The 26,424-nt window shown below is 35.2% G+C and overlaps 1 protein-coding gene across 2 annotated transcripts in view; it reads right to left on the reverse strand.

Annotated features, from left to right (window-relative positions):
• The window catches only part of LOC130217083 (inactive dipeptidyl peptidase 10), a 132,269-nt gene continuing 105,845 nt past the window's right edge, over positions 1 to 26,424 (reverse strand). For both annotated transcript variants that reach the window (XM_056449099.1, XM_056449098.1), the window contains exons 15-25: positions 23,784 to 23,831; positions 18,257 to 18,375; positions 18,113 to 18,160; positions 15,741 to 15,839; positions 15,250 to 15,316; positions 10,378 to 10,572; positions 10,021 to 10,075; positions 5,441 to 5,540; positions 4,782 to 4,840; positions 1,058 to 1,130; positions 1 to 970 (exon numbers count right to left, since the gene is read on the reverse strand). In XM_056449099.1, the coding sequence (XP_056305074.1) occupies positions 747 to 970; positions 1,058 to 1,130; positions 4,782 to 4,840; positions 5,441 to 5,540; positions 10,021 to 10,075; positions 10,378 to 10,572; positions 15,250 to 15,316; positions 15,741 to 15,839; positions 18,113 to 18,160; positions 18,257 to 18,375; positions 23,784 to 23,831 (1,087 nt within the window). In that variant the 3' untranslated portion in view covers positions 1 to 746. The remainder of the gene's footprint in view (positions 971 to 1,057; positions 1,131 to 4,781; positions 4,841 to 5,440; positions 5,541 to 10,020; positions 10,076 to 10,377; positions 10,573 to 15,249; positions 15,317 to 15,740; positions 15,840 to 18,112; positions 18,161 to 18,256; positions 18,376 to 23,783; positions 23,832 to 26,424) is intronic.

The following is a 26,424-nucleotide window of genomic DNA, read 5'->3' on the forward strand; positions in this document are numbered from 1 at the left end:
TATGCATTATATTGTCCGTTTAAAATATTTCTATTTGTATTATTCTGCTTTACTAATTTTGGTCCTTTAAACGTATTTTAGTTAGTTATGTTTTAAGCTTTTCGTCCAATATTTATTTTTCAACAATATAACAAAATTATTGGTAATTATTTAGGTAAGCAATAACAATATCCATGTAATATTTGACACTATGGCTTTTTCAAACGTAACTGTGTGTATTTGTCATCTTTAAATATGTCTGTTTAGCTTGACTTTTATTTCAGTTTTAGTTTTTAAATTTTCCATCTTCACTTCTCTATGATGATCTAAACATTTGTTGAAGTAGTTCTCTTGCACCACAAGGCGGCGCTATAACACCAAGCCTGATCAGCATGCCTATTTGCAGTTTTGTTTCCTTACCCATTTTACACAACCTGAGAAATGATGTCGATCGCATGAAGCCTGTAGACGTTATAGTGTGTGTGATTTTCTAAACTGTATGAACCAGAGCAGTTGTGTTTAATCCTCCACTCAAACGACATTAACCATTCCAGCCTGAACATCAACAAACAAACAAATCAAACTAAATAAATAACAAAAAAAAAAAAAGAAATATTCCAAAACCGAGTTTGTGGAATCAGCTGGTGACTTTGGTCCTCTTGATCTCTATTATTTCGCTCCTTTTTTTCTCCCTTTGGTGAAACAATGCAACCTGAAGTTTTCACCAGGGCAGCTTTGAGGACCGAGAGCGCAGACACTGGAGGAGATTACTCTTCCTCCTCCTCGTCCTCCTCTTCCTCCTCTGTGTTGAGAAAGGGGTCGTATTTTAGGCAGTTGTGGAGGTAGTGAAGGATGGTGCGGTGCAGGTGCTGCTGGCTCCGCTCTTCCCTCAGAGTGTGGCCCTCGTCTGGGTAGAGCTGAAGGGTGTAGTTGGCCTCTACCTTCACCAGACGACTCAACAGCTCAGCGCTGTGTTGGAAATGCACTCGCGCTAAACACACAAAAGCAACGGACATGGCTGGGAATCCACAAATAATGTGTCTAGAGAATTCAGAATCGTGTAATTGCGAACACTAACCATCTGCAGTCCCGTGTATGAGGAGGAAGTTTTCGTCTTTGAGCTTGTGGATGTCGTCCAACAAAGATGCAGTCTGCAAAAAAAAAAAACAGAACTGTTCAGCTAGTACTTTGGCAGAAGATTGGCTTGTAGATTTTTTTTACACCAATATGATTGCTATTTTGTTTCTCATTACTTTGCACACATGGAACAAATTATTTCCCTGAATTTAGATCATTTTAATGGCTACATTAAGTAGTGTTAACTAATCAATTCTTATTGTAAAGTGTCGCCATATTATTTAAATACTATAGTATTAATTACTATATTTAAATTAGATTTTATTTTGTTATTATACATTATATTGTCGGTTTTAAATATTTATATCAGTATTATTTCTGCTTTACTAATTTCGGTCCATAAAACGTATTTGTTTCTCAACAATATTCAAAATTATTGGTAATTATTTAGGTAAACAATAGCAATATCCATTTAATAATTGACAATACTATGAAATAGTTAATCTGTGCACATGTTTGAGTCTATTTGTTTTATGTAAATGCTAATATATATATTTAGCCGGTTTTTATATGAATTTCAGTAATATTATTCAATAATATGGAAATGTTTCTATGATTTATGTACAATACAGTTTGTAAAGTATTATTTTCCATCTTTTAGTAGATATATTATATGGGAGACTTGCTTTGTTTACGTTTGCTTATTGAATTTGCATTGTAAACCTTGCATAAGTTAAAAAGTTCTTAATATCTCTTCAGATTTACAAGACTGTGCACAAATGGCAAAAAAATGTCCACCAATTCTGTCAGGCCCTGCTGATATCTGCAATAAAAAAAAATCGCTCCATCTGTGGATTTGTTTCTCATAACTGTAACTCAATTTGACACAACATCTTACAGTTGTATCATGATGAGTCTCCTATAAGTGTGTCACGGTCACCAGCAATCCAGCCTGTGCAGATCACTAAAGAGCTACAAATCTGCCACTTTAATGAACTACACATGCCATCATGCACTTCACTCACACACCAGGGGCCTGTTTCAGTAAGGAGGTTCAACCAACTCGGAGTTTAAACTTGAACTCTGAGTTGATTTACCGAGAGATTGAAAACTCAGAGTTTTCGGTTTCAGAATAGCGGATCTGAGTTAGGTCAATCAGCTTTAAGTAGACCAACTCAAAGTTAAGCGCGCACACCGCAACTATAAAAAGGCATTATCAATGGAGCGCAGATATTACGAGTGACTATGGCAACATCTTAAAAAAAGAGATCACCATTTCTTCTCCTGCTGAACTTGATTGCTCATGCAGAGTTATAGCAAATATGAGCAAATATTTAAAAAAGCAACACCACTGCATCAGTGAAACAGGGGCAGTTAGCATGAGAAAATGCTGCTCAAGTTAATGCGTAATTTTACATTTAAAGTATTTAAATATTTAAGTGTAATAAAATAAGTAATATTATAAATTTAATTTTTTATTTACTTTTATACACGTTTTAATAGATTTAAAAGTGCACTTGTGTGTGTCTGCCTTTTTTATTGATCAAGTGATAGAGATTGATATGACTTAGATTTAGAATGTAAGCAGAACAATAGTTTTTAGAAAGTAAAAATAATAATCCCATTAATCTAGTTACAGTACATGTCTCTGTCGAAGGTCAGTGAATTTAAGCTAATTATTTATTTAAAAAGGATAAGCCATTCTCGTACGTGACTTTGTTCTTTGTGTGACTGAAATGTAGGCAATAGCTATGTTTTCATCCAAATATGTTAATTAAATTTACATGCAACACTGGATTATTGCATAAAAGATGTGCGAATAAAGCAGCTTTTCCATCCAGCGAGTTAAAGAGAACAAAATCGGCACTTCCTAATTAAACGGGTGCCAAATATCAACAGTAAAAACAGAAATTACTGCGGTAGAAAAAGCTGCGTCAATCTTATCTTTATTTAATAAATGTAGGCTACTTGCGCCTCAGAAAACAATGCTAACACACAATGAACACTTGGGGGCATTTGAAGCCATGACACGCAGAGAACAGGCGCTCTTGACATGCTCCAGACACTCTGGAGATCATTAATAATATAATAACATTAATACTGAAATGGTTAAGGCGTTTTAGAATGATCAAAACAACATTTCAGATGTGTTACAGTGTGCTTAGCCTGCTGGTTTGTCCATTCACATATTTTCATCATCATATGATCTCTTATAACAAACATTTTTTTAATGCACATACTGTAAATTGTTCAGTAAAAGTGTTTACATTGTAGTTTATGCACATCTTTTGTATTGAATAAAAGTTTATCCTACTCCCTTATGCGCGTGTTTTTATGTGTATTTTTTCAAAGTTATGAGCATCATGGCGTTTCCATCAATAGTTTTTATGCGCGTCTCCAAAATCAGCATAAAAATAGGTGGGTGGAAACGCAAGGCTAAGCCGAGAAATACAGCTTCGTCTTTAAAAAAGGGGAGGAGACCGACAAAAACTCAGAGTTTAGAGAGTAAAACCTGCTTCTGACCAGGTTAGGTTCACCTGTGTTAAAGTTACCTCTCTTTAAGAAACAGGCTCGACTTACCCTGCTTCCTCGAGTTTAACAAACATGCCATTTTGAAACGGAAAACCCAGAGTTTCTCTCATTTTAGAGTTTTCACTTAACCTCCTTTCTGAAACGGGCCCCTGGTCCAGATCCCCCATGTTTGCAAACACACACAGCTGAAGCTGTTCAGGACTAATTACACAGACTATTTATACACCTCTCAAACACACACTCGTTGCTGAGTCTTGTTATACTGTATTGTGAACATTACAACGTGTTTCCCTTGCCAAGCCTAGCCTTGCCTAGCTGTGTTTGATCCTGGCTTTGTTCTGTTTGTTTACGTTGCTTGCTGCCTGCACTGACCATTCACCTGTTTATTGACCATGACTCTGGATTCCCTGCATGCATCTGTTTGCCCCTGTTTTGACCATTGCTTGCCTAATCATTCTCATAATAAACCTGCATTTGGATCCTCAACTCTGTTGTCAGCGCTGACTATAAAGACCCGCTGACGCCAGGGCTTGCTATTCACTCCACTAACTCTATTATGCTGGCATCACTCATACTCCCATCTCCTGTTAATCAGTCCACCACTCCACCTTCCTTTTGGACTGTATTTGGAACGTCTGAAATCCTGCTCCTAGAGGGGGGGCTCTGTCAGAGTGTAATCTTGTTCTTTTATTATTACAGTTGTGACTTTGTTTCTCTTAATTGTAAGTAAATTTGTCACAAGGTACATGTATATAACACTATATTCTAATATGTTACTATAGGACTGTGTAACTGTTACTTTGTAACTTCATTTCTCACAATTATGAGTTGTATTATGTAACAACGTCATTGTAACTGCTACTAGTAATTTTAACTTTGGTACAATGTGACAAATCTTGGAAATGATTAGAGTTCATTTTATCAATGTAAACAGTTCTTTACTAGCAACTGTAACTAGCAAATGTAATGATTCTAATAACTTTGTTACAATATCAGTGTTAATATGAGACAGAAATAGCATTGCATCTGGCCACTTGTGATTGGATCTCTGAAAATGCGTTGTTGCATCCAATGGAAACAGGGCCTCTGTGAGTATACTTTACATAACAGTTGCCATTTTGTTACTCTGACATGGACAACATAACATACAGTAATGCTTAATAAAGACTTAAAGTTGAACACAAAAGGCATACCATGTATGAATGCTCCTCTTTAGCTGGAAGGCCTAGATATCTCTCAGAGAAAGCTGCACCTAAAAAAAACAAGTAGAATTTATTTTCGCATATTAATATATAAACAGGCAACACTGCACTGCACATTATATCATTTATTACACAGACACTTAAAAAAGGGGTGACGCAGTGGCGCAGTAGGTAGTGCTGTCGCCTCACAGCAAGAAGGTCGCTGGTTCGAGCATCGGCTGGGTCAGTTGGCGTTTCTGTGGAGTTTGCATGTTCTCCCTGTGTTCGCGTGGGTTTCCTCCGGGTGCTCCGGTTTCCCCCACAGTCGGCTTAATTGTCCGTAGTGTATGTGTGTGTGAATGAGTGTGTATGTGTTTCCCAGTGATGGGTTGCAGCTGGAAGGGCATCCACTGCATAAAACAAATGCTGGATAAGTCGGGTTCATTCCGCTGTGGCGACCCCTGATTAATAAAGGGAATAAGCCGAAAAGAAAATGAATGAATGAACAATTAAAAAAGTCATGTGAGAGTAATACAAGACTACATATATACCATTGGACTGAATAATAGCATTACACACACACCATGATTTTTAAAGCCCTCAAAGGCACTTCAAAGAATAGTGTTTAACCATAGGTGTTTTTTTTACTAGTGTATGAAGTTGGAACTCACTATAGAGCTTGAAGTCAGTGATGGGAGCCATAACAGCAGCACATCTGAACATCTGATCGGTTCCCGTCAGCATCTTCAAACCTAAATAGCCACCGAATCCCTGTGAGGAAGACAAATGAAGGCTGATGTCAGAGCTCTGCAACTGAAGACTAATTTCAAAGTACATATCCTATGTGAAAGTATGATGCAAGTCTACAAAGGGATTAGTTTGGTAAAATGATGTGTATTGAAGCAACAGGCCACAAGAGTGCATTAGCATTAGATCTTCTGGACCGCTTTAAAGTGATGCAATGCAGAAAACTCTTCAACCAGAGTCAAAATCAATACCTGGGTGTTATTAATCCTAATTACATTCCTAATAGTAATTTCAACTATGTAGCTCTTCCTAAAGACTTATAATAATAACTGATAAACCTTTAAATATTGATAGATTGTATGACTGGTTTCATATGCAAACAAGTATCTGCATCTGAAAAGGGGTGACCCGAATGGCCTACAGGAACTCAAGAGTACTGACCCAATCAAACCAGTTGATTAATCTCAGTGGGGGATCATATCCTTTGTTATAAAGTAACACAGACAGTACTTTGGGTTAAGTTGCTTGAAGATTGCCGGGTTAACATTGATGCTGAATAACTTTACTCTTCAGTAAAGCCTTCTCCTCGCAAGAACACTGGTCAGCTTACTTATTCTATGTATTTGTCACGCCTGGGCTCTCTTAGAAAGTAAAAGGGCCGCAGGAGTTATCGAACACGTAGATTTATTTGCAAACACTCACATGAAGGTCATTGGAGAGTCATGAACGCCATGGGTTGTAGACAGAACATAAAAATAACCAGACGAGGAACAAACTAAACACAAGGACTTAAGTACAAGGGATATGATAGGACTGATTACATACAGGGGAGGAACACAGGTGAGACTCATGGAACATTAACAAACGGCGGGAACTAGAACAAAGGGGTCATGTGATACAAATAAACACAGATGGAGCATGGAAACATGAGGAAAGATCACATGACAACAACACGGGAGTCTGACAGTATTAGAGGCATTTAAAATATTTGTGAGCCACCCAATAACGGTTAAGCCAAACACAGCAAAATCTAACAATATAGACCCATGAATTTATCAGTGTTAAAACTACCCAAAGTGATTTACAAAATAATTACAATATAATATTAAGCTCCACCCACTCCACATGAACATAAAATACCACAAATAATATAATCAAGTCGGTCTTACGACAAATACTTGTACTTTTAGGTGCTGTGTACACTAGTCTATTTTGTTTATGCACTACGAACGTCCTCACTGTACATCATCAAAACTGGAATTTAAAAACCACAGCAGAACTAGTAATATTCATATATTAATTTTACTAAGTTTTTAAAAGTACATAATAGTTAGGGCCAGATGGAATCTGCGGACATTTTTTGCTATTTCAATGGTAGAGCAGAATTGTGTTTACAATCTGTTAGTTTAAAAACTAAAACCTTAATGTATGGAATAAAAAGTAATACCTTTTTAACTTTTATTTATTTTATTTTATTCAATGCAAATCCAATTAGATCCACTTTATTTGGTAAACAAAGCAATCTCTTGCAATTTTTTTTAGATAATATATCTACTAAAAGACAAAAATTTTACTTTACAAACTATATTGTACATAAATCATATGAATATTTTTATATTAGTCAATCATATTACTGTAATTAATGTAAAAACTGAATAAATATAAATTTACACACATTTACACAAGTAAATAAACAGAATCAATAATGGGCTCAAAATCTGTGGAAATCTGAGGAATTCTGCATGTGCAGATTCCGTGTGGGCCTAATTATAGCTAAATAATTTGATTGTTTCATATACCATCAAAATTTCAACCAATAAACAATTATAAATGTTTGCTAGATTTTTCCTATCCTATCTAGCCATGTTTGTTCATGGTAAAAATAAGTAAATAGGAGCTTATTGACCTTATTCTGCGATAAGGAATTGCGATCATTTTTGCAATTGTTTTATAACATCACTTGATTATAGGAGAAATGACTAGGAATAATAAACATCATAAGATGCTCAAACTACTTTCTCTACAAATAAGTGTGTTCGTGACTATAGACCATTTCAATGTGGTCATGTCATTGGCCCATAAACATTTCCTGCTTGTTATCAAACTATTTCATAACTGTAACAAGAGGCAATTCAATCATAACTTAATGTTAAAACAGCTATCACAGCGTTGTTTATCAATAGGTGGCTCTTTTTGGATTCTCAGAAGTTATAGAAATTAAAAATGTATAACAGGAAATACATTGGGACTGTTTTTATTTACATCTCTCAAAATGATCTATACATAAAAAGTAGAATAATTTAATAAGACAATATCAGTTTGCAACATCAAGCAGCTTAACAAGTCGTTTTAAATGTTTAAAGTCAATGGAAGCCTCAAGTGAAAAGATTCCAATGGCTGTGTCTACTTAAACAAGAACAATAAGGTAAATGGATGGGCCCGGATTTTCACGATTCATTTAGGGCACAAATATTTCTGTACATCGGAACACTTATGCCTCATTCACACTAGCAATGACTTTGTAGCTGCCTGTCGCTCTGGTTGGCGACCTGCTGCAAACGCAGGTCTGTGTAGGTATATACAGCACAAATACAACCAGCCTCTGAGCAAGCTGAGACAGGATCACGTGAGCTCTACTGGTGCTCCTATTGGCTGCCGCTCAAGAAAGTCGCTCTTTCTTTGCATTAAGTTGAAGGATTCTCATCTTTGTCGCATCGCTCGTCACACCCACCTGGTCGCCAACGGTCGCTGTCGATTGCAAAGATGGAGGTCTCCATTGAAATGAATGGTCGCTTGTCAAACTTAGTTCGTTGATTTGGTGTTTCCCAAATCCATCGTTCCAACGAACATTCACAAACTGCGTTGAAAACTTCTGCGCTTGCAACTACACCTCTAGAGCTGTGGTTAGAAACATAGTTCCAGGCTGGTGCCTGAACAGGTTCCAGTTCCCTATGCCCTATTAGTTTAGAACATTCTAACATTTAAACTTGCAATTAGCATTAAAGTCATTATTCTTAAGTGTCATTTGCTTTCAAACTATTTTTACAGTTCAGTTTAGCAATCTTCAAGTTTACAATTGCGCTCCCTTCGCAGTGCACTTTGAAAACATTGATGCCATTTTGATCAGCCATGGCTCATGACGAAAGCTATGGTCACCTATTATTTAAAAGTGGAATTTATGTTACGTCTTCAAAGCTTGTGAAAACAAAAAACATCATACATTAATGCTTTTAATTTATAGTAAGCTATGTATTAAGTATCTGTTCTGTATATGACATGGGCCTGTTGGTTAGAACATTTCTGCAGTGGTTTGCATGTGTCAAATTAAAACAATATCCTACTTAATAATAATCGTCACTATCATCATTAATATTATTCTTAAAGTAGGACTTTTTTTTATTTCCTTATAATTTAATTTAATTTCTAGGTAAATAGCCTCATTATTTATTGATTTATATGATTTATATATGAGATTAGAAAATGTGTTAGCTTTTGTAAGTGATTTTATGTTTTAGAATATGTAATGTTCTCAATAATATTGGTAAAGAAAACACAGGCCCTATATGTGCCATTTACATACATTTTAATTAATATGGAAAGCGAGTGCATAGTTTTACCAAAACTGATATTGGTTTTTTTTTAAATGCGTGTGCGTGTAAAACAATATGATTTGCACAAAGAAATAATGGGGATCTTCTCTAAAGAAGTTGTTACCACCCATTTAGAACATCATTATTGACGTTTTACGTTATAACTAAAGTGGTTCAAACAAGAGAGAAACTACAGGTTTTGGGAAACACTCGTCACTACATCGTTTTTTTCCCAAACAATGCATCGTACTAGGATAGTTCCGCCGCGAGTTATGTCGCTGTTTGGGAAATGGACCCCTGATTAGTGCACTGACTACTGAACAAGGGTGTGGATTAAATTGCACCATAAGTGTGTGTGAGGGTGTACATGAATGTTTACCAATAAACCTGAAATAGATTGTTTTTACAAATGTAGCCAAAAACATTTAATGAATTTTTGTATTTAACCCTTGTGTGTCTTCGGGAATGTTTTTATCCACTCTGGACTGATTTGAGCCTTAATTTGGCCACAACGTTCTCTGTGTTTCAGCAAACGGAATGACTTTTGGTGATAAATCTCATTTGGATATATATTTTGACAAAATGCTTTGAATATTTTCAAAAACCAAACAATACACTCTGGGCAAATCGACTACCCTTTTGTTATGTTAGTAGCTGTTTTTGCCCCATTGACTTCCATTATAATGAAATGTTTTGATTGCATAGCCATGACTCCAAATAATCTTGCATTCTTTATTGTTTCTGGTTTTTGCTGTTAGGAAGAGTAATTTTAACTGTGGAAATGGAAGTCAATGGAGCTAAAACAGCCACAAACATAACAAATTTGAACAAAGCACAAGGGTTAAAAAGCTTCTGTATATAATCAAATCACATTCCAGAGCTTCAACTTTCGATTTTCACAACGTGTATTTTACCTTTCCATACACTGCAATTCTTTTGGCGTCGATGTACGGCAGCTTCATTAACCACCTGCAACAAAACATGCAAATTTCACGGTGACATTTAGCAGTTATGATAAATGGCTGCTGTTTTATAAGCAGCCCATGCATTAACTCTGCAGAGACATAAACATTGCCTTCTTTTGCCTCGAGCAAGAAGTAGGTTAAATTATATTAGCCAAGCAAGCGTTTAACAAAATCCCAAAGAATTCTCAGCACCTGCTTTAGATCATAAAGCATTTCCTAATCAAATATTTTTCACAGCATAATACACAAAATGACTTTTCTATTACATGTATTCTTCTTAATAACTGAAAACAGAGAATGACTCACTCCACGACTCCGAGCTTGTCTTTAATGCGGAGTGAACCCAGCTTGCGAGGGTCTAGCGTGCTGCTTTTCTGTGTCTGTGAGATTCTGCTTCTGCTATCGATCCAAGCAAGCGCCACTCCGTGCATACTGGACAAAACCTCCGGCCAGCCCAGGGCAAACTCCTCTGTTACCGACTGCCTGCCTGGAATACTGTCACTACATGTGCAGAGAAAGTAAGATGGATAAGTGGTGTCGACACATCAGGGTTGCAAGATATTGGAAAAAATCAAACATTGCGATATTTTGTTATTCTGCAAGATACTTGACTTGTATTTCATTGCAGACAATAAAACAAACACATGTATTGTTTGTTTGTTTGTTTGTTTTTTTCAAAATAACCACATATTCCAATTTTGGTTCTTGCAACACATTTAAAAAATAGTTGAGACAGTAAAGCATTTACCACTTTGTAATGTGGCTATTCCTTTTCACAACACTTAAAATATACTTAGGGAGTGAAAACACCAAGTGATGAAGTGTTTCAGGTGTAATTTTGTCCCAACAAGTCATAAGATGGCCAACAGTATGGGGTCTTCGTTGTTGCAATTTTTGCTTCAAAATGCCCGACACATTCTCTATTGGAGACAGGTCGGGACTGCAGGCAGGCCACTCTTCCTCTGTGGCCAGGACTTTGTAATGTGTGTAGAATGTGGTTTTGCATTGTCTTGTTGAAATGCTGACATCAACTGTTTCAAATCACATCATTATTTAACAAATGTACCTGATTACTGACCCTAAATTGCTCCTGTTCCAACCCTTTTTGTGAAATGTGCTGCAAGAACCTTGGAATTCGTGTTTATTTAAAAAAAAAAAAAACTATAACAATCAAGAGGAACACATTAAATAATGTCTGTTGTACTGTCTGCAATGAAATACATAAGTAATTTTTTAGAAATCGCTACCTTCTTTTTTATTTGCGTTTTCCATACTGTCCCAACCTTTTCTGATTTGGGGTTGTACATCTAGATGACCTATATATCTCTATTTGTAAATCATAAAATTATTTGTGAATAAATCATTTAGATTGATTTGGGATAAATCTGCAGTGGGAGTGTATCTGCATAAAATCAGCGTTTCTGTGGGTTTTATCAAGTAAAATTAAAGTTTTTTTAAGACTCTTTTATGTCTATTATGACTATTATGACTATTATGAATGAAATTTTAGACTTTAGAAGGCTAAACACTAAGGAATTTTTCTAATGGCCAATAGATTTTTTAAATCTAATATAGAATATCTGAAGTAAACTATCTAATGTAAAAATCTCTTCTTTTATTTTTTTAAATACCAAATGTAGTTATTTCTTAGCCACATATTTTAAAATGGAAGATCACGTAAAGGTATATTTGCTCTGTTATTACCTTAAGGAATTGTGTCATTGTTTTTAGGTTTTCTTTCCCTGATTAGCGAATTTAATTTGGATAATTTGCAGCAAAAATGTCTGACAGCTGTTGTCAATTGTATTTCTTTGCAATAAATATTTTGAATATAAAAATAGCTTTATTGAGATGGGTTGTCACTGATTGGATGGATGTCGGCACGACAGGGCAGCTTTACTTGGACAGAGGAAAATTAAGACATTTTTAAAATGATTAGACCTACAACACAATATTTCAATGAATTTAAGACTTTTTAAGACCCCTTGGACAACCTGAAAATATAATATACAATCTATACATAAATCTAATAGAGAAAAAGATACAATTGAAATTGTATCGTTTTCCGAGTCTAACAGGTATATTAATTGAATAATAAAGATTAAAATAATTCAAAATTAAAGTGTTTCAGGTGTAATTTTGTCCCATTCTTCCTGCAAACAAGTCTTAAGGTGGGAAACAGTGTGGGATCTTCGTTGTCACATTTTGCGCTTCAAAATGCACTACACATTCTCTATTGGAGACAGGTCGGGACTGCAGGCAGGCCAGTCAAGTACCTGTATCCTCTTCTTCTGCAGCCAGGACTTTGAATGTGGTTTTTCATTGTCTTGTTGAAATACGTTGAAACCACCTGTTTCGAATCACATCATTATTTAACCAATTTACCTGATTACTAGCCCTAAATTGAAAATGTATCGTTTTCCGAGTCTAACAAGTCTAAGAGGTATAGTAATTGAATAATAAAGAAAATAATTGAAAATCGTAATTAAAGTTACAAACGGTAATTTTTTTTAATGCCTGAACGCTTGTTAAATCCTCATACAGTCCCAGACCTCAAAAACACATGCAAATGATAAATTATAATACAAACGATATCATATATTATATTGCTAATACATTGCGATATTGATGCTGAAACTATATATTATGCAGCCATGTGACATACCATTTCATGCTGTGAATTAAAAAGACATTAAGCACAGGGATCTTCATTCTGTAAATGTGTTCACACTTGCTAGACGCTTCTTGAATCTCAATCGAGCGTGTGCATATTGCTTATTAATAACGCAGCATTCATAAATCATGTAGCCTAACCAACTGCGGCGAAGGGAGAGCATTAACTAGATTTGCATTTCCACAAGGAGTTACCAGTGCTTGCAAAGGAAGCAAAGGAAGTTTTAAGTAATCTTGAAGTTTTAGGATTTGGTTTGGTGTATTGGAAATCATGGCTGCTTTATCACTGTCAAGACGCTCAGCACGTGTTTTGTTTCTGAATGCAACACCCGCTTATTACTTGGTAAGCAGTATAAGGTTTAAGCTGTAGAATGCTGTGCTCTTGTCACATGACCTTCTAACACTGCATTAATGCAGCGGTTTTGCATTCTTGCTCTCATTTTGAGTTTTAAAGGTGAATCTAATAATGAGTTAAACAGATGTTTAAAAGTAGTAATTAATATTAATTCTGGTTCATTCGGCACAAATGTAAGGTCAAGCTGAGTGCATTGCTTTATGGGATACATAATTTAACTTGAATAAATTCAGAAAGACAAGAACAATCGTGTTTCATTATTAAGTGCAGCTTAATTAATTTCAGATGTTGTGGATTGTGAAATGAAGCATGTCTTCAGAGTACTAACATCTCTCAAACATTCTGATTCATGTTTTAGAGATGTTGTTGCTAAGGATAAATGTTTAATTTCACAATTAGAAAACTATATTTTAAAAAATGATAATAAAAACAACATTGGTGACTGAAATCGCCAATCTAAAAATGTTTCATAAATGTTTTTCTCAAATCTGTTCCAGTTGTAAAAGCAACAAATAATAACTTGACTTATAGTTCAGCATTTAGAAAAGTGGCAGAAGGTAAATTTTTCCGATGAATCATCTGTTGAACTGCATCCCAATCAACACAAATACTGCAGAAGACCTATTGGAACCCGCATGGACCCAAGATTGTCATAGAAATCAGTCAAGTCAGGTGAAGGAAAAATCATGGTCTGGGGTTACATTCAGTAAGGGGGCGTGCAAGAGATCTGCAGAGTGGATGGCAACATCAACAGTCTGCGGTATCAAGACATTTGTGCTGCCCATTACATTATAATATAAACCACTATCTACTATTTACTTTCTAAGTTAAATATCCACTATACACAGTAAAAAATGCAGGGTTCCACACAATTCATTCATGTTGTCCCAATACAAATCGATTAAGTTAACTTAACAAATTTAAGTGGATTGAACATAAAACAATGAAGTTGTCCCCCCAAAAAATCTCAATAATTGTTTTATTTCAGTTCATTTTAGAACTTTAAACAAACAAGAAAAAAACATTTTGTATTTCTATTAATTTATATTTGTTAATTAAATATGCACTATCCACTTTTTAATTAAACATGAATTAAAATAAATTTAGATAGATAGATAGATAGATAGATAGATAGATAGATAGATACGATAGATAGATAGATAGATAGATAGATAGATAGATAGATAGATAGATAGATAGATAGATAGATAGATAGATAGATAGATAGATAGATAGATAGATAGATAGATAGATAGATAGATTGATTGATTGATTGATTGATTGATTGATAGTTTGATTGATTGATTTCCTGGGGCCCTAAGCAGCCGCTTACCTTGCTTATTGGTCAAATCCACCCCTGACTATGTCTATATAACATACTAAATATTATATTGAGATATAAAAGCATCTATTTAATGACTAAATGTATATCGATGTTGAAATGATATTTTGTGCAGCCCTAATAGATATGATATTCCAGAAATTCCATGAGCCATGAAAACCCTGTATAAATAACATTACAGTAAATTTTACAATATAAACATGACAAATGATGAAATACTCTACTCTGATGGTTTTTACACTTTGTCAACACAAATTAAAATGTATTTGCCATGCTAGTGAATTTGTCATAGTAAGTAACTTGATTGCAAACCAAACCAAAAATTTACATTTTGGGGATCAGAATGCTCAGTAAAACATTTTCATCTCATAACAACTATAAGCACAACACTACAATTTAAAGGAAAAAACTAAAAGTGTTTTTTCTTTAAAGCAAAAAATATATATATTTTAATAACATGATAATTAATAAAGGGTCTATTCTGAATCATTTATTTGTGGTGATGTGCTTTATTACTTTTTAAAATGACACTGTGTCGTTGGCATTGTAAGTTTGTGTAAAATAAATATGAATATAGCTGATGGCTTGACAGCGGTACCTGAGGCTTTTTGTTTTAGATGTCCCAAATTTGCCTGGCAAGTGCAAATCTGGGACACCTAAAACATATAAAACTGATTAATATCAGTTTTGACTCTAGTTTTAATCAGAAAAATGCAGCCTTGGTGACTATTTTAAACATTAACGTAACCCTATTTTTTATTTAATAAGATCCTATACAACACAATGTGAGGTGAATGAAGACACTCACATGATAATAAGCAGAGGATGCAGGTTTCCCTCATATCCAGGGGGCAGGGACATCTTCACATCTAGGTCTGTAATTATTCACACAGGCAGTTAAGACAGAACAAACGGCCATTTCTACAGCACCATACAGCAAGAAATCTCATCAATATTCTAACCGCTGGCAAATGAGCTCCCATGAGCCTGTTGAGTTTTTTTAAAGACACTCAGTAACACACACACACACACACACACGTGCACAAACAAGCATAGTCAGGGGATCTGATGTACAATGTATCTGCAATTTATAAATGCAAATGAGCACATGCAAAACCTTCCTTAACACCCCTAAATGTAAAACTAATGGTACGTCCCTATACAGCCATACAGAGGGTCCAATTAGCGAAACCGAAACAATTACCCGATTGATTCTTAAATCTAGTTGGCTTGGTAAAAGGTCGAGATCAATTTATGCTGAAAGGAGGAATGTAATCAGTTACTTAAGAAATCTTTTACCGCTGTTGTCGGAGGAAAGAGTGTGGTAAAGTGTCTCAGGGAGCTGCTTGGTTTCGAGAGACATGGCGAGGATGCTGTTGTCTTCCACCACCGTGTATCCTGCAAATGCAGCACAAAAATGTAATAAATTTTCTGACATAAAAGCAGATAGGTTCACCACCTTGGAGGATTTCACTGGAAGCAGACAATAACAATAAAAAATCAAGAAGCCACCATTCAGCACTTTTAAATGTTACTACTTACTACCACAAACTCTACAATGAGTTAAACCTATGTACAAACCTATCTACAAACTAAACCTATGTATTTTTAATAATTAATACAGTTGAAGTCAAAGTTATTAGACCTCGTGTGAATTTTCTTATTTCAAATGTTTCCCAAATGATGTTTAACAGAGCAAGGGATTTTTTGTCAGTATTTCCTATAATATTTTTTCTTCTGGAGAAAGTCTTATTTGTTTTATTTTGGCTAGGATGACAGTGGTCCATTTTAGGATCAATTTTATTTGCCCCCTTAAGCTATATTATTTTTTCGATAGTCTACAGAACAAACCACTGTTATACAATGACTTGCCCAATTACTCTAAGGACGTACTCACACTATGTACAGTGGCCCTGAACCGGGCCGAAGCACGCTTGTCCCCCCTCCCGCCTCCCCTGACGGCCCGCACTCTCATGGCATTTAGGCCTGAGCACGCTTATGTCATCGATGATGCGCTGTTCAGTAAGCGCTCTCGCTCAACACAGTGGAGATTTCTTTAGTTATATCGTTTTAGTCGTTTGGGATGCGGTGACACACAGTCAGATATTTCATAGAACAGAACTGTCACTTTTGACACTCATAAACAATCATAAAGTCCTCGTGCTGCAGGAATTAGGAGATTAGCTGTAGGTGCAGCTGTCGTGCAGTGAGGCGTTTGCATCTTTATTGAACGACAGTTTGCGTTCATTGAACAGTTAGAATGATTAATAAATCCATATCAAACAGTCCTGTAAAAGTCATGTCTCGTCTTCAGTTTCGGGCTCAGGCGCATTTTGTACTCACACTCAAGCATACCGCACCAAAGCCCAAGTGAACCACGCTCTGGCACACCTCTTCCAACCGGGCCAGGGCCGGCCAAGTGAACCGTGCCTGAGCCTGATTCAGAGCACTCACACTTCTTAAACGATCCGGGAAACAGGCTTATGCACTGTTCGGATAGCAAAGTGTGAGTGCGCCCTAACTTGCCTAATTAACCTAGTTAAGCCTTTAAATGTCAATTTAAGCTGAATACTAGTATCTTGAACAATGTCCAGTAAAATATGATGTACTGTCATCACGGCAAAGATAAAATAAATCAGCCATTAGAAATTAATTATTAAAATTATTAATAATTAGAAATGTGTTGAAAAAAAATCTTCTTTACATTGAACAGAAATTGGGGAAATATCCAATATACTGTATATTTTTGTTGATGTAGTTTGCTATTTATTGCGGCATGGTGGCTCAGTGGTTAGCACTGTCGCCTCACAGCAAGAAGGTCACCAGTTCAAGTCCTGGTTGGCATTTCTGTTTGGAGTTTGCATGATCTCTCAGTGTTGGCATGGGTTTCCTCCGGGTGCTCCCCCACAGTCCAAAGACATGCAGTATTGGAGAATTGGATAAACTAAATTGGCCCTGAGTGTGTGTGTGTGTGTGTGTGTGTGTGTGTGTGTGTGTGTGTGTGTGTGTGTGTGTGTGTGTGTGTGTGTGTGTGTGTGTGTGTGTGTGTGTGTGTGTGTGTGTGTGTGTGTGTGTGTGCATGTGAGAGTGTATGGCTGGAGCAGGAGGGCTGCATGGGGCGCGCGAGTATGGTTTTCTGCGTGCATGCGTCAGTTTGCTTTTTGATTAAACTACACTGCTTTCACCAGCGTTGGTTCAGATGCACATTGAGATGAACGTCTTTATTCTGGGATTATCACTCTTAATAAATACACTTGCATATAAAGTAAATTTAGTCTCAAATCATTTACTGAAGCACTGGTGATTTTTTCACACATTTTAATCTGCTTTTATCTGTTTTTTAATCATTTTTACTTTCTTGTTTCTTTTATTCCTGTTTGTTTAAAGTACTTACCATTGTGTATGAAATGTGCTAGATAAATAAACTTGCCTTGCCTTGCTTAATAATAATGCAATTAAACAATGTCTCTTATTAAATGTCTATTTTTAAAATGTACGACTTGCCGTGTTTGCATCATACACTGAAATATAGCGCTGTTCAGTAGGGTCTATTTATATGAAAAAACATGCTTTTTTTGACAGACTGCTTTAGCAATTAAAATCTCTTCCATACAGCTACACATGGCTGCCTACATAACAGCATGTAATGAGAAAATATTGATTCCACTCACTAAAAGGGTCACTCGTGCTGTGAATGGTCACCTTTGGGACACCGGGGCCTGCAAAAAATGACAGGGATGAGAAATATGCATCTGTATGCAGCAGCCGAAGTGTGTGTGTTCTCATCAGTGGAGGAGAGACTGAAGGATTTTTACCTAAGCAATAGAGAGTGAAGTATGTCTGATTGGGGCTGAAGTCTGCTCTGAAGAAGCTGCAGCGCTCAAACAGGTTACACGTCAGACACTGGCGATGAAATACTCCTCCAAGCTCCACGCTATAGTCAACAAGAAAGCATTTCATTATTTCATGCACTAATGTCAATTTTAATGCCAGCAGTAACCTTAAAACTTAAAAAAAATCACACTATTTTCTCATGCACCCTGATGATTTAAAAACTGATAGATTTTTTTTTATTACATTGAACTCTATTGGAAATATACACAGCCTATATTTTTGTGATGGTACTGGTGCACATCTTGGGACAAAACAATGGCATTGACTTATTTTCAGAAGTTATTTTCAGCTAAAACAGCTCAAACTTGCAATTTAGTTCGGGACTAAGTTGGAAATTTTATTAAATGCTATTTAAATGGCAATTTAAGTCTTTTATTTAGTTTTTCAACAATAGGTTTTGACTCAAATAAACATAGATGACTAATGGAAGTGAAACTAGACTTTTAATGTCTTATTCTCATTAAGATTTAAGACATTTATTGGCTGAAAAACATAGTAATACAGTAATACTGTCAAATAGAGGTGCGACAAGATCTCGTATCATGAGATTAAATCGCGATGAGATTTCTCGTCGAGGTGTAAAGTTGTGAGGTGTGATGTTATGGAGCGTGAGGGTGAAATTAGCATAGAAGATCGGAGGCAGGATTGGATTTAAACTGCAAATCAAGTGCTTTCCACACACATGGTAAACCGGGCTGCCTCAGAGTAGCACGTGTCACTTGGTTGGGCGGTCTGCAGGGCTTAATTTGAGAGGCTACAACTGCAGCCACACACATTATGATTCGTAACAATGCGATGGAATAGCACTTCAGATACACTTAAAAGTCATATTCATCGTAAACACAAATGGAATTAATATGTGAAGTATTCATATTTCAGTCGCATTATTGAAGTGCAGTACAGACATGTAAGGACCTCAATAAGACATACACACACGTGCGATATAAAATTACATAAGTTACATTACATCCAGTCAGTAGCGTTTATAGCTAAATATTTAGCAGTGTTTGCATGTCCTTTACAGCATAGAATTAATTACAAATAAAGCATAGAAATAGAAATAAAATACCATTCATTAGAATTTGTTTTTTAAAAACAGCTAAATTGTTTTGCAGTTTGTGATTTATTGTTTTTATTTTTTTCAGTTGATTAAAAAACTATTTTCTATTCATATATTAACAAATATTTTACAAAAATTTTAAATTATATATAAAAATATTCACATAGACATTTCCACTCATATAAACTATTAGAAAAATATTTAGTAATTACAAACTGATTTAAAAATTAGCACCTAATAGTTTTGCAAGTTGAGATTATTTTTTCATTTGACTAAAAGACTATTTTTTATTCATATATTTCATAATTGAAGATTTCTTTAAAAATTTTGTAAAAAATCTTGTCTCGTTCTCAAGAACCCAATATTCGAGTCTCGTCTCGTCTCGTGGAGTTAGCGTCTTATCACACCCCTAATGCCAAATAGCATTACTGTCACAGTTGGCTCACTCACAAATGCACGGATCTCAGGAATTACCAAAAAAACACTCACTACAGGCACAGAAACATCAAACCACAGACAGGACAAGGAGATGTGACAATACAATACAGTAACACAAACTAAAGAAAACTCAGGGGTATAAATACTCAGGACATGATTGAACTGAATATATTCACTGTAAAAAAAAAAAGAAAAGTTGACTCAACTTTCAACCCAAGTACTGCACTTGACTCAATTTAAGTCAACTCAAAAAAGCTCTGCAGCAAGTTGCCTTACAATTTTAAGTTGAGTCTTTTACAGTGTACAGGGGTGTGACACAGGTGGAACTAATGAACATTACCAAATGGCGGGAAAACAGAACAAAGGAATCACATGGCATAAACAGAAGCACAAGGAACACAACACATGGGGAATCACATGACACAACAATTACACATTAGGTGCGTTCGACTTAAACCATGGCTGCAGCCAGTGATTAACAAGATTAGCCGAGCACAGGCAAGGAAGGAGGTAAAAACAGAGTAGTCAAGCTGGACACTTTGGGGCTCAGTAGGACACTTGGCGTAATCAATTATTTATTTATTGCAATAACAACAAGATATTTACAGTACATATAAAACAGAAATTTCCCATGTTGCAGCTGGAAGGGCATCCGCTGTGTAAAACATATGCTGGATAAGTTGGCGATTATATATATATATATATATAATGCTGAGCTCCACACGATTCCTTCCTGTTGTCCCAACACAAATTGATTAAGTTTACTTAATTGTTTTTATAAACTGAAATGGATTGAAAATAAAACAATTAAGTTACCTGCCAAAACACTCAAGAATTATGCTGATTCAGCAAATTTTAAATAGTAGTTTGAACGAGCAGCAAAAATCATTTGTTGAGTGTACATAATAAATATACACAGCCATCACACACACACATAAAACAAACGTTTATTTTGGATGCGATTTATCTTTTCCCAGCACTAATATTTTTGTAACACACTGTAAAAAGTGATTAGTTGACTTCACTTTAGAGTAATGGTTTACCTTTTTTAAGTGAAGTAAATTAACTATGACAATAGTTATAAAAATTAAGTCAACTTAACAGTTAAGTCAACACAGTTAGAAGTTACAACAGATTATACACTATCCGTTATACACATCTTTGCTATCACTTTAATTGGCATCCTTAATGAATAGGAATACATTTCTAATTACAAAAAAGGCTTTTGAATGACTTTTGGACTTTAAACGATACACACATGCTGAGGGGCTTTTCCATTATCCGCTTACTTTAATCCTAACGCTGGACCTCTGCACTTTTGCCATATTGCTGGGATATTCGCAATAAAAAAAATCTATGAGAACTTGTGGCCCACGAAGAGAAAGCGAGAGGCTTAACGCATTAATCAAAGGTTAGAGAACACCCTTTAAATGGTTGTGAGTCGCAGCGCCGTCTCCTTTTCAACCTCCTCTATCTCTCTCTGCCTCTCGCTCTCCTTCTCTCTAAGCTGCCGTTCCTGTTAAATGAATTAGCTGGGCTTCTCGCCTGGAGCTCACTAGAGGGGAAAAAAACTCGATTGGATTTTCACCAATGTCCCCAAAACGCATCTCAAATGGAGACTGGCGGGATTTAATTGATTGCAGCACAAGTCGCCGATGAACATACATGCTTAAAAAGTGAAACGTCAATGCAGATACAGGGCATCAACATGTGACGAGAACACAGACATCTCAAAATCCAAAAACATCAAAAGTTAAATATCTTGTACAGTTAGGGCTGTGCAATATGACAATATATATTGTATAGACAAAATCTAAAGTCAATAACTTCATATTATGCTCTCAGACCATAAACAATGTCACAAAATACATCGTTTATGGTGATACTTTTTCCAAATGTATATTATGAGCACAATATTACACATCATTATGATGTAGATAGAAACGTGAATAACAGTATCGTGAGAAAGTTGCAATCTTGAAAGTATAAAAGTTTACATTTGGCATTTTATTTAGCAATATTTTTTATTTGTATATTTTATTTGTATATTCTGATTATTGTTTAATATTTTATTCATATTTGTTTTATATGTTTTACATTTTTATTAAAACATTTGCCCTGAAGTTCTAAAATTGCTGGATTGCACACAATTCCTTTATTTTGTCCCAACACAAATTGATTAAGTTAACTTAATTTTTTTTTTTTTTAGTTTTTTTTACAAATTTCAGTGGATTTAACATGAAACACTTAAGTTGTCCCAAAAAAAGTCAAGAATTTTGCTGATTCAGCTAGAAAATTTGGCCACATGGAAAGAACCTATATGAGGATATATGTGCATATATGAAACTTACATGCAGTATATATGCACATATATGATAATATATATGCTGTATATATATATATATATATATATATATATATATATATATATATATATATATATATATATATATATATATATATATATATATATATATATATATATATATATGTGTGTGTATATATGCCACATATAGGCAAAATTGAGGTGCATATACAGGCCACATGGGCTCCTGTATTGCTTCTTTATATCCACATATATGCCCTGTATGTTCTTACAATATATGTCTCCTATATAGCTCATATCTCACTTTGGCAACTGTCATAAATGATGCCTAGCTCATATTTTCTAGTATCAAGGCAATAACTAAAAACAAAAATGCAAAAAATGCATGTTATGGAATTTAACTATGGCAAATAAGTGAGAGTCCACGCAGAAGGAAACTACAGTATATAAACATATATGTTTTAATATAGGTTTTGATATAGGTTTTTAATATATGTGACGTGTAATATATGTGAGGCGATAGCACTACCTACTGCGCTACTGCATCGCCTATATATAAATACATTATATATATATCATGATATACAGTGCTCAGCATATATGAGTACACCCCTCACAAATCTCTCATTTAAATTAATATTTTCTATAGGAAGCTTTATAATTTGGGTGACGCAGTTGGGCAGTAGGTAGTGCTGTCGCCTCACAGCAAGAAGGTCGCTGGTTCGAGCCTCGGCTGGGTCAGTTGGCGTTTCTGTGTGGAGTTTGCATGTTCTCCCTACGTTTGCGTGGGTTTCCTCCGGGTGCTCCGGTTTCCCCCACAGTCCAAAGACATGTGGTACAGGTGAATTGGGTAGGTTAAATTGTCCGTAGTGTATGAGTGTGAATGAGTGTGTGTGTGGATGTTTCCCAGAGATGGGTTGCGGCTGGAAGGGCATCCGCTGCGTAAAAACTTGCTGGATAAGTTGGTGGTTCATTCCGCTGTGGGGACACCAGATTAATAAAGGGACTAAGCCGAAAAGAAAATGAATGAATGAAGCTTTATAATTTTATACTTGTGCATATACATTAGATTAGTCAGTACTGAAGCCAAATCTGGAGCTTATCTACAAAATAACTCACGATAAAGGTCCAAAATTAGTACACCCAAATTTAGAAAATTCAACAGAAACAAAAATTGTATAAAATTTAGGTAAAATTTTGTAGTTTGTCATTTTTTCCAATATTTGGCATGAATTTAAATGTTTAATCTGTCTATTTCTAAAGATGTTTGGTGGCTAAAATATAATTTTAATAAATATATCTGTTTAATAAATCTGTTTTGTTTAAATCCACCAAAATACATTGCCTATATTCACTGAGAAATGGAGGAAAATATTCATTTTCAAAATGGCGTGTACTTGTTTATATTAAGCACTCTATATCATTATCAGAATATGAGATGACTTCTATCGTGATATGAGACTTTTGTCATATCGCCCAGCCCTACTAACAGTGTGTGCAAATGCAGTCAGATTGATTTAGATGCAAATGCACAGCACAGCAAGAAAGGTGCAGAATTTCTAGACAGTGATGATAAAATACTCAATTACAGCGTTAAAGACGTATCGTTTGGGACAGAACCCACCTGTATAAGTGTCTGCTCTGCTGCGACTCCTCCGCGCTCAGAAAATAGCTGCGGGGGAAAGACACATTAAGGAAACCTGAAAAGGATTTTGAGTTACTATTTGTAGTCAGTCATTTATCCTCTAATAATAGAGTCTACCTCCACATACTAGCTTTGTACAGCTGCATACTAAGCAGGTTTGCATCTTACGCTACACATGCAAAGTAGGAAAGCCTGTGACTAGAATTCATTTCAGTCAGGGGCAGATTAATTGTAAGCTATTGATTTGTGGGTCTAAATGTTGTGTTGAGCAACAGATCTGACCATTTAGAAATACGTATGTACTGTACACGTTTTTTTTGACAATGAAACTACCAGAATCATGTAAGTATAGCAGTCATTCTGACCATTCATATTAAACTGGACTGAATTAGACTTTTGTAACATCATATTTACATCTGAAGCTTCTATTCAGTTTTTAGTATTACGCTTTGTATGTCTGTTGTCATATTTTATGAAGTCATTACCATAAAAATATAATATTTTTGTAATATATCTGTCCAGCAAGCAACTTTATGTCAAAATACATCACAAAACATGTCAAAAAAGCAAATTTGATTAGATATGATGTAAATTGACTACCCAGCAAGCATTTTTTGTTCTTAATAGATGTCTAATTGATGTCTAATAAACATCTAAACGTAGTCGTCTTGGCTAAAACAAGGCTAAATTTGAGCTGTCAGTGAATATCTAATAGACGTCTTAGAATAGGCCAAAACTAGTCATCAAATAAAAAGAAATGAATGACTACACATATAAAGTCTGTCTAATCTATCTATTTGACAACTAGTCTAGTTTTGGGATATTCTTAGATGTCTATTAGCTTTTCACTGACAGCCCAAGTTTAGCCTCGCTTTAGCCAAGCTGTCCACATTTAGATTTCTATTAGACATCTATTAAACACTAAATTTTTGCAGGGTACCTTGATCTCAAAATTAAATCTAAAATTGACTTAAGAAAACATGTCTAATATCTATTTTACTGAAGGACTGTTTTGACGCCAATATTAGATGTCTATTTGATGTCATTTTCAACATCAAGCTAGTTAATATGCATTGTAGAAATACAATATCCTATTTAAATTGGTCATTTGGAAGCTTTCATATGAATAAGGCGTTTCTTATATTGTAACACGTAATGTGTCGTTATTTTGGTGGTCAAATGGGAGCTTTGTGACATGTTTTTTGACGTCAATTTGAAGTCATTTGGACATCAAGAATGTCCATGGGGATATAGAGAATGGGAATGTGTCATCAGCGCATTGCATTCTGGAAATTTGGGACATGGGAGTCTGGATTCCATTGACCTCTATAGGTTTATTGTATCATATATACACACTGCAAAAAAATGCTGGGTTCCACACAATCCCTTCATGTCATTCCAATGCAAATCAATTAGTTTTTACAATTTTAAAATGATTACAATTTTAAATTTTTAGGTTCAAAAAATAACCTCAAAAATTGTGTTTCTGCTCATTATAAATAAGTAATAATAATAAGCAGCAAAAATATATATTTTTTGAGTATACACTGATTCGCAACAAACTGTGAGCACAAATGAAGAAAATCACATATGGCCATATTCTTTTGCAGCAGCTCTTTTATACTCTGTCACCTACAGATAAGCTGGTTCATTTATTTCATCGGCTTCCTCTAAATCTGTGCTTGGCTTCTCTACTTTCACATCATGGTTGGGTAAACTTAGAGTGCAGTGAATTGGAGAGTACAACAAATATTTGCTGAAATAATTAAAGAAAAACTCCACGATGGTGTTATCAAGGCTTGCAGAAAAAGGAAAAAAAAATTGTGAGACTGACAGCAACAGCCATTGGAGAGAATAACATCAAGTTTACTCTCAGCCCCATAGACGCTGCATTAGAAACACCTTGCAGAAGCGATAATTCACTTTTTGTAATTTGATGCAAAGATGGTATAATACATTCATGAATGCATATAAATGTTCGTTTTTATTAAAATGAAAATATTAAAAACTTTTAAGCATTTAAGATTATGATGACCATTAAACGCGAAACGCGTCTTGTGAAAAGAATCCATTACTATAAAAGAGTCTGTTTCTGTAGTGATTTGCATTGGTTTACATTGTGCGCTCCTCAGGGTGTCTGAAATCATGACAGAACGCAACTCACCATGACGTAGATTTCCATTCTCTATAATTGTGTTTGAGTTACTGGACCATTTGGCATCAAAAAAAAGTTATTGTTATCAGAAAGATTGTTTCTAGGCAACATAGGCTTGCATATTCAAAGGCACAAGAAAAAGTAGGAGACACTGAAATACTTGTGGTCACTTTGATCGTTATGGCCATTCAACTGTTGAAATTTTAATTAAATAAAAATGTTAGAATTAATTATAAACACATTTTGGAATGGTCATGGTACTACAGTTATACTGGATTTATTTGTAGAAAGTTATTAAATTGATAGTTCACCCAAAAATGAAAATGTTCATACTTTTTATTAATCCTCGAATGGTTCCAAACATTTAAGGAGTTTCTTTATGCTGTTCAACACAAAAGAAGATTGTAGTGAGTAGGCGGGGCTGAGAGCCATGGGAATGGGATGAGGCCGGTTCTTGAGTGATAA

This window comes from Danio aesculapii, chromosome 23, assembly GCF_903798145.1.
Source record: "Danio aesculapii chromosome 23, fDanAes4.1, whole genome shotgun sequence".
NCBI classification, from domain to species: domain Eukaryota; kingdom Metazoa; phylum Chordata; class Actinopteri; order Cypriniformes; family Danionidae; genus Danio; species Danio aesculapii.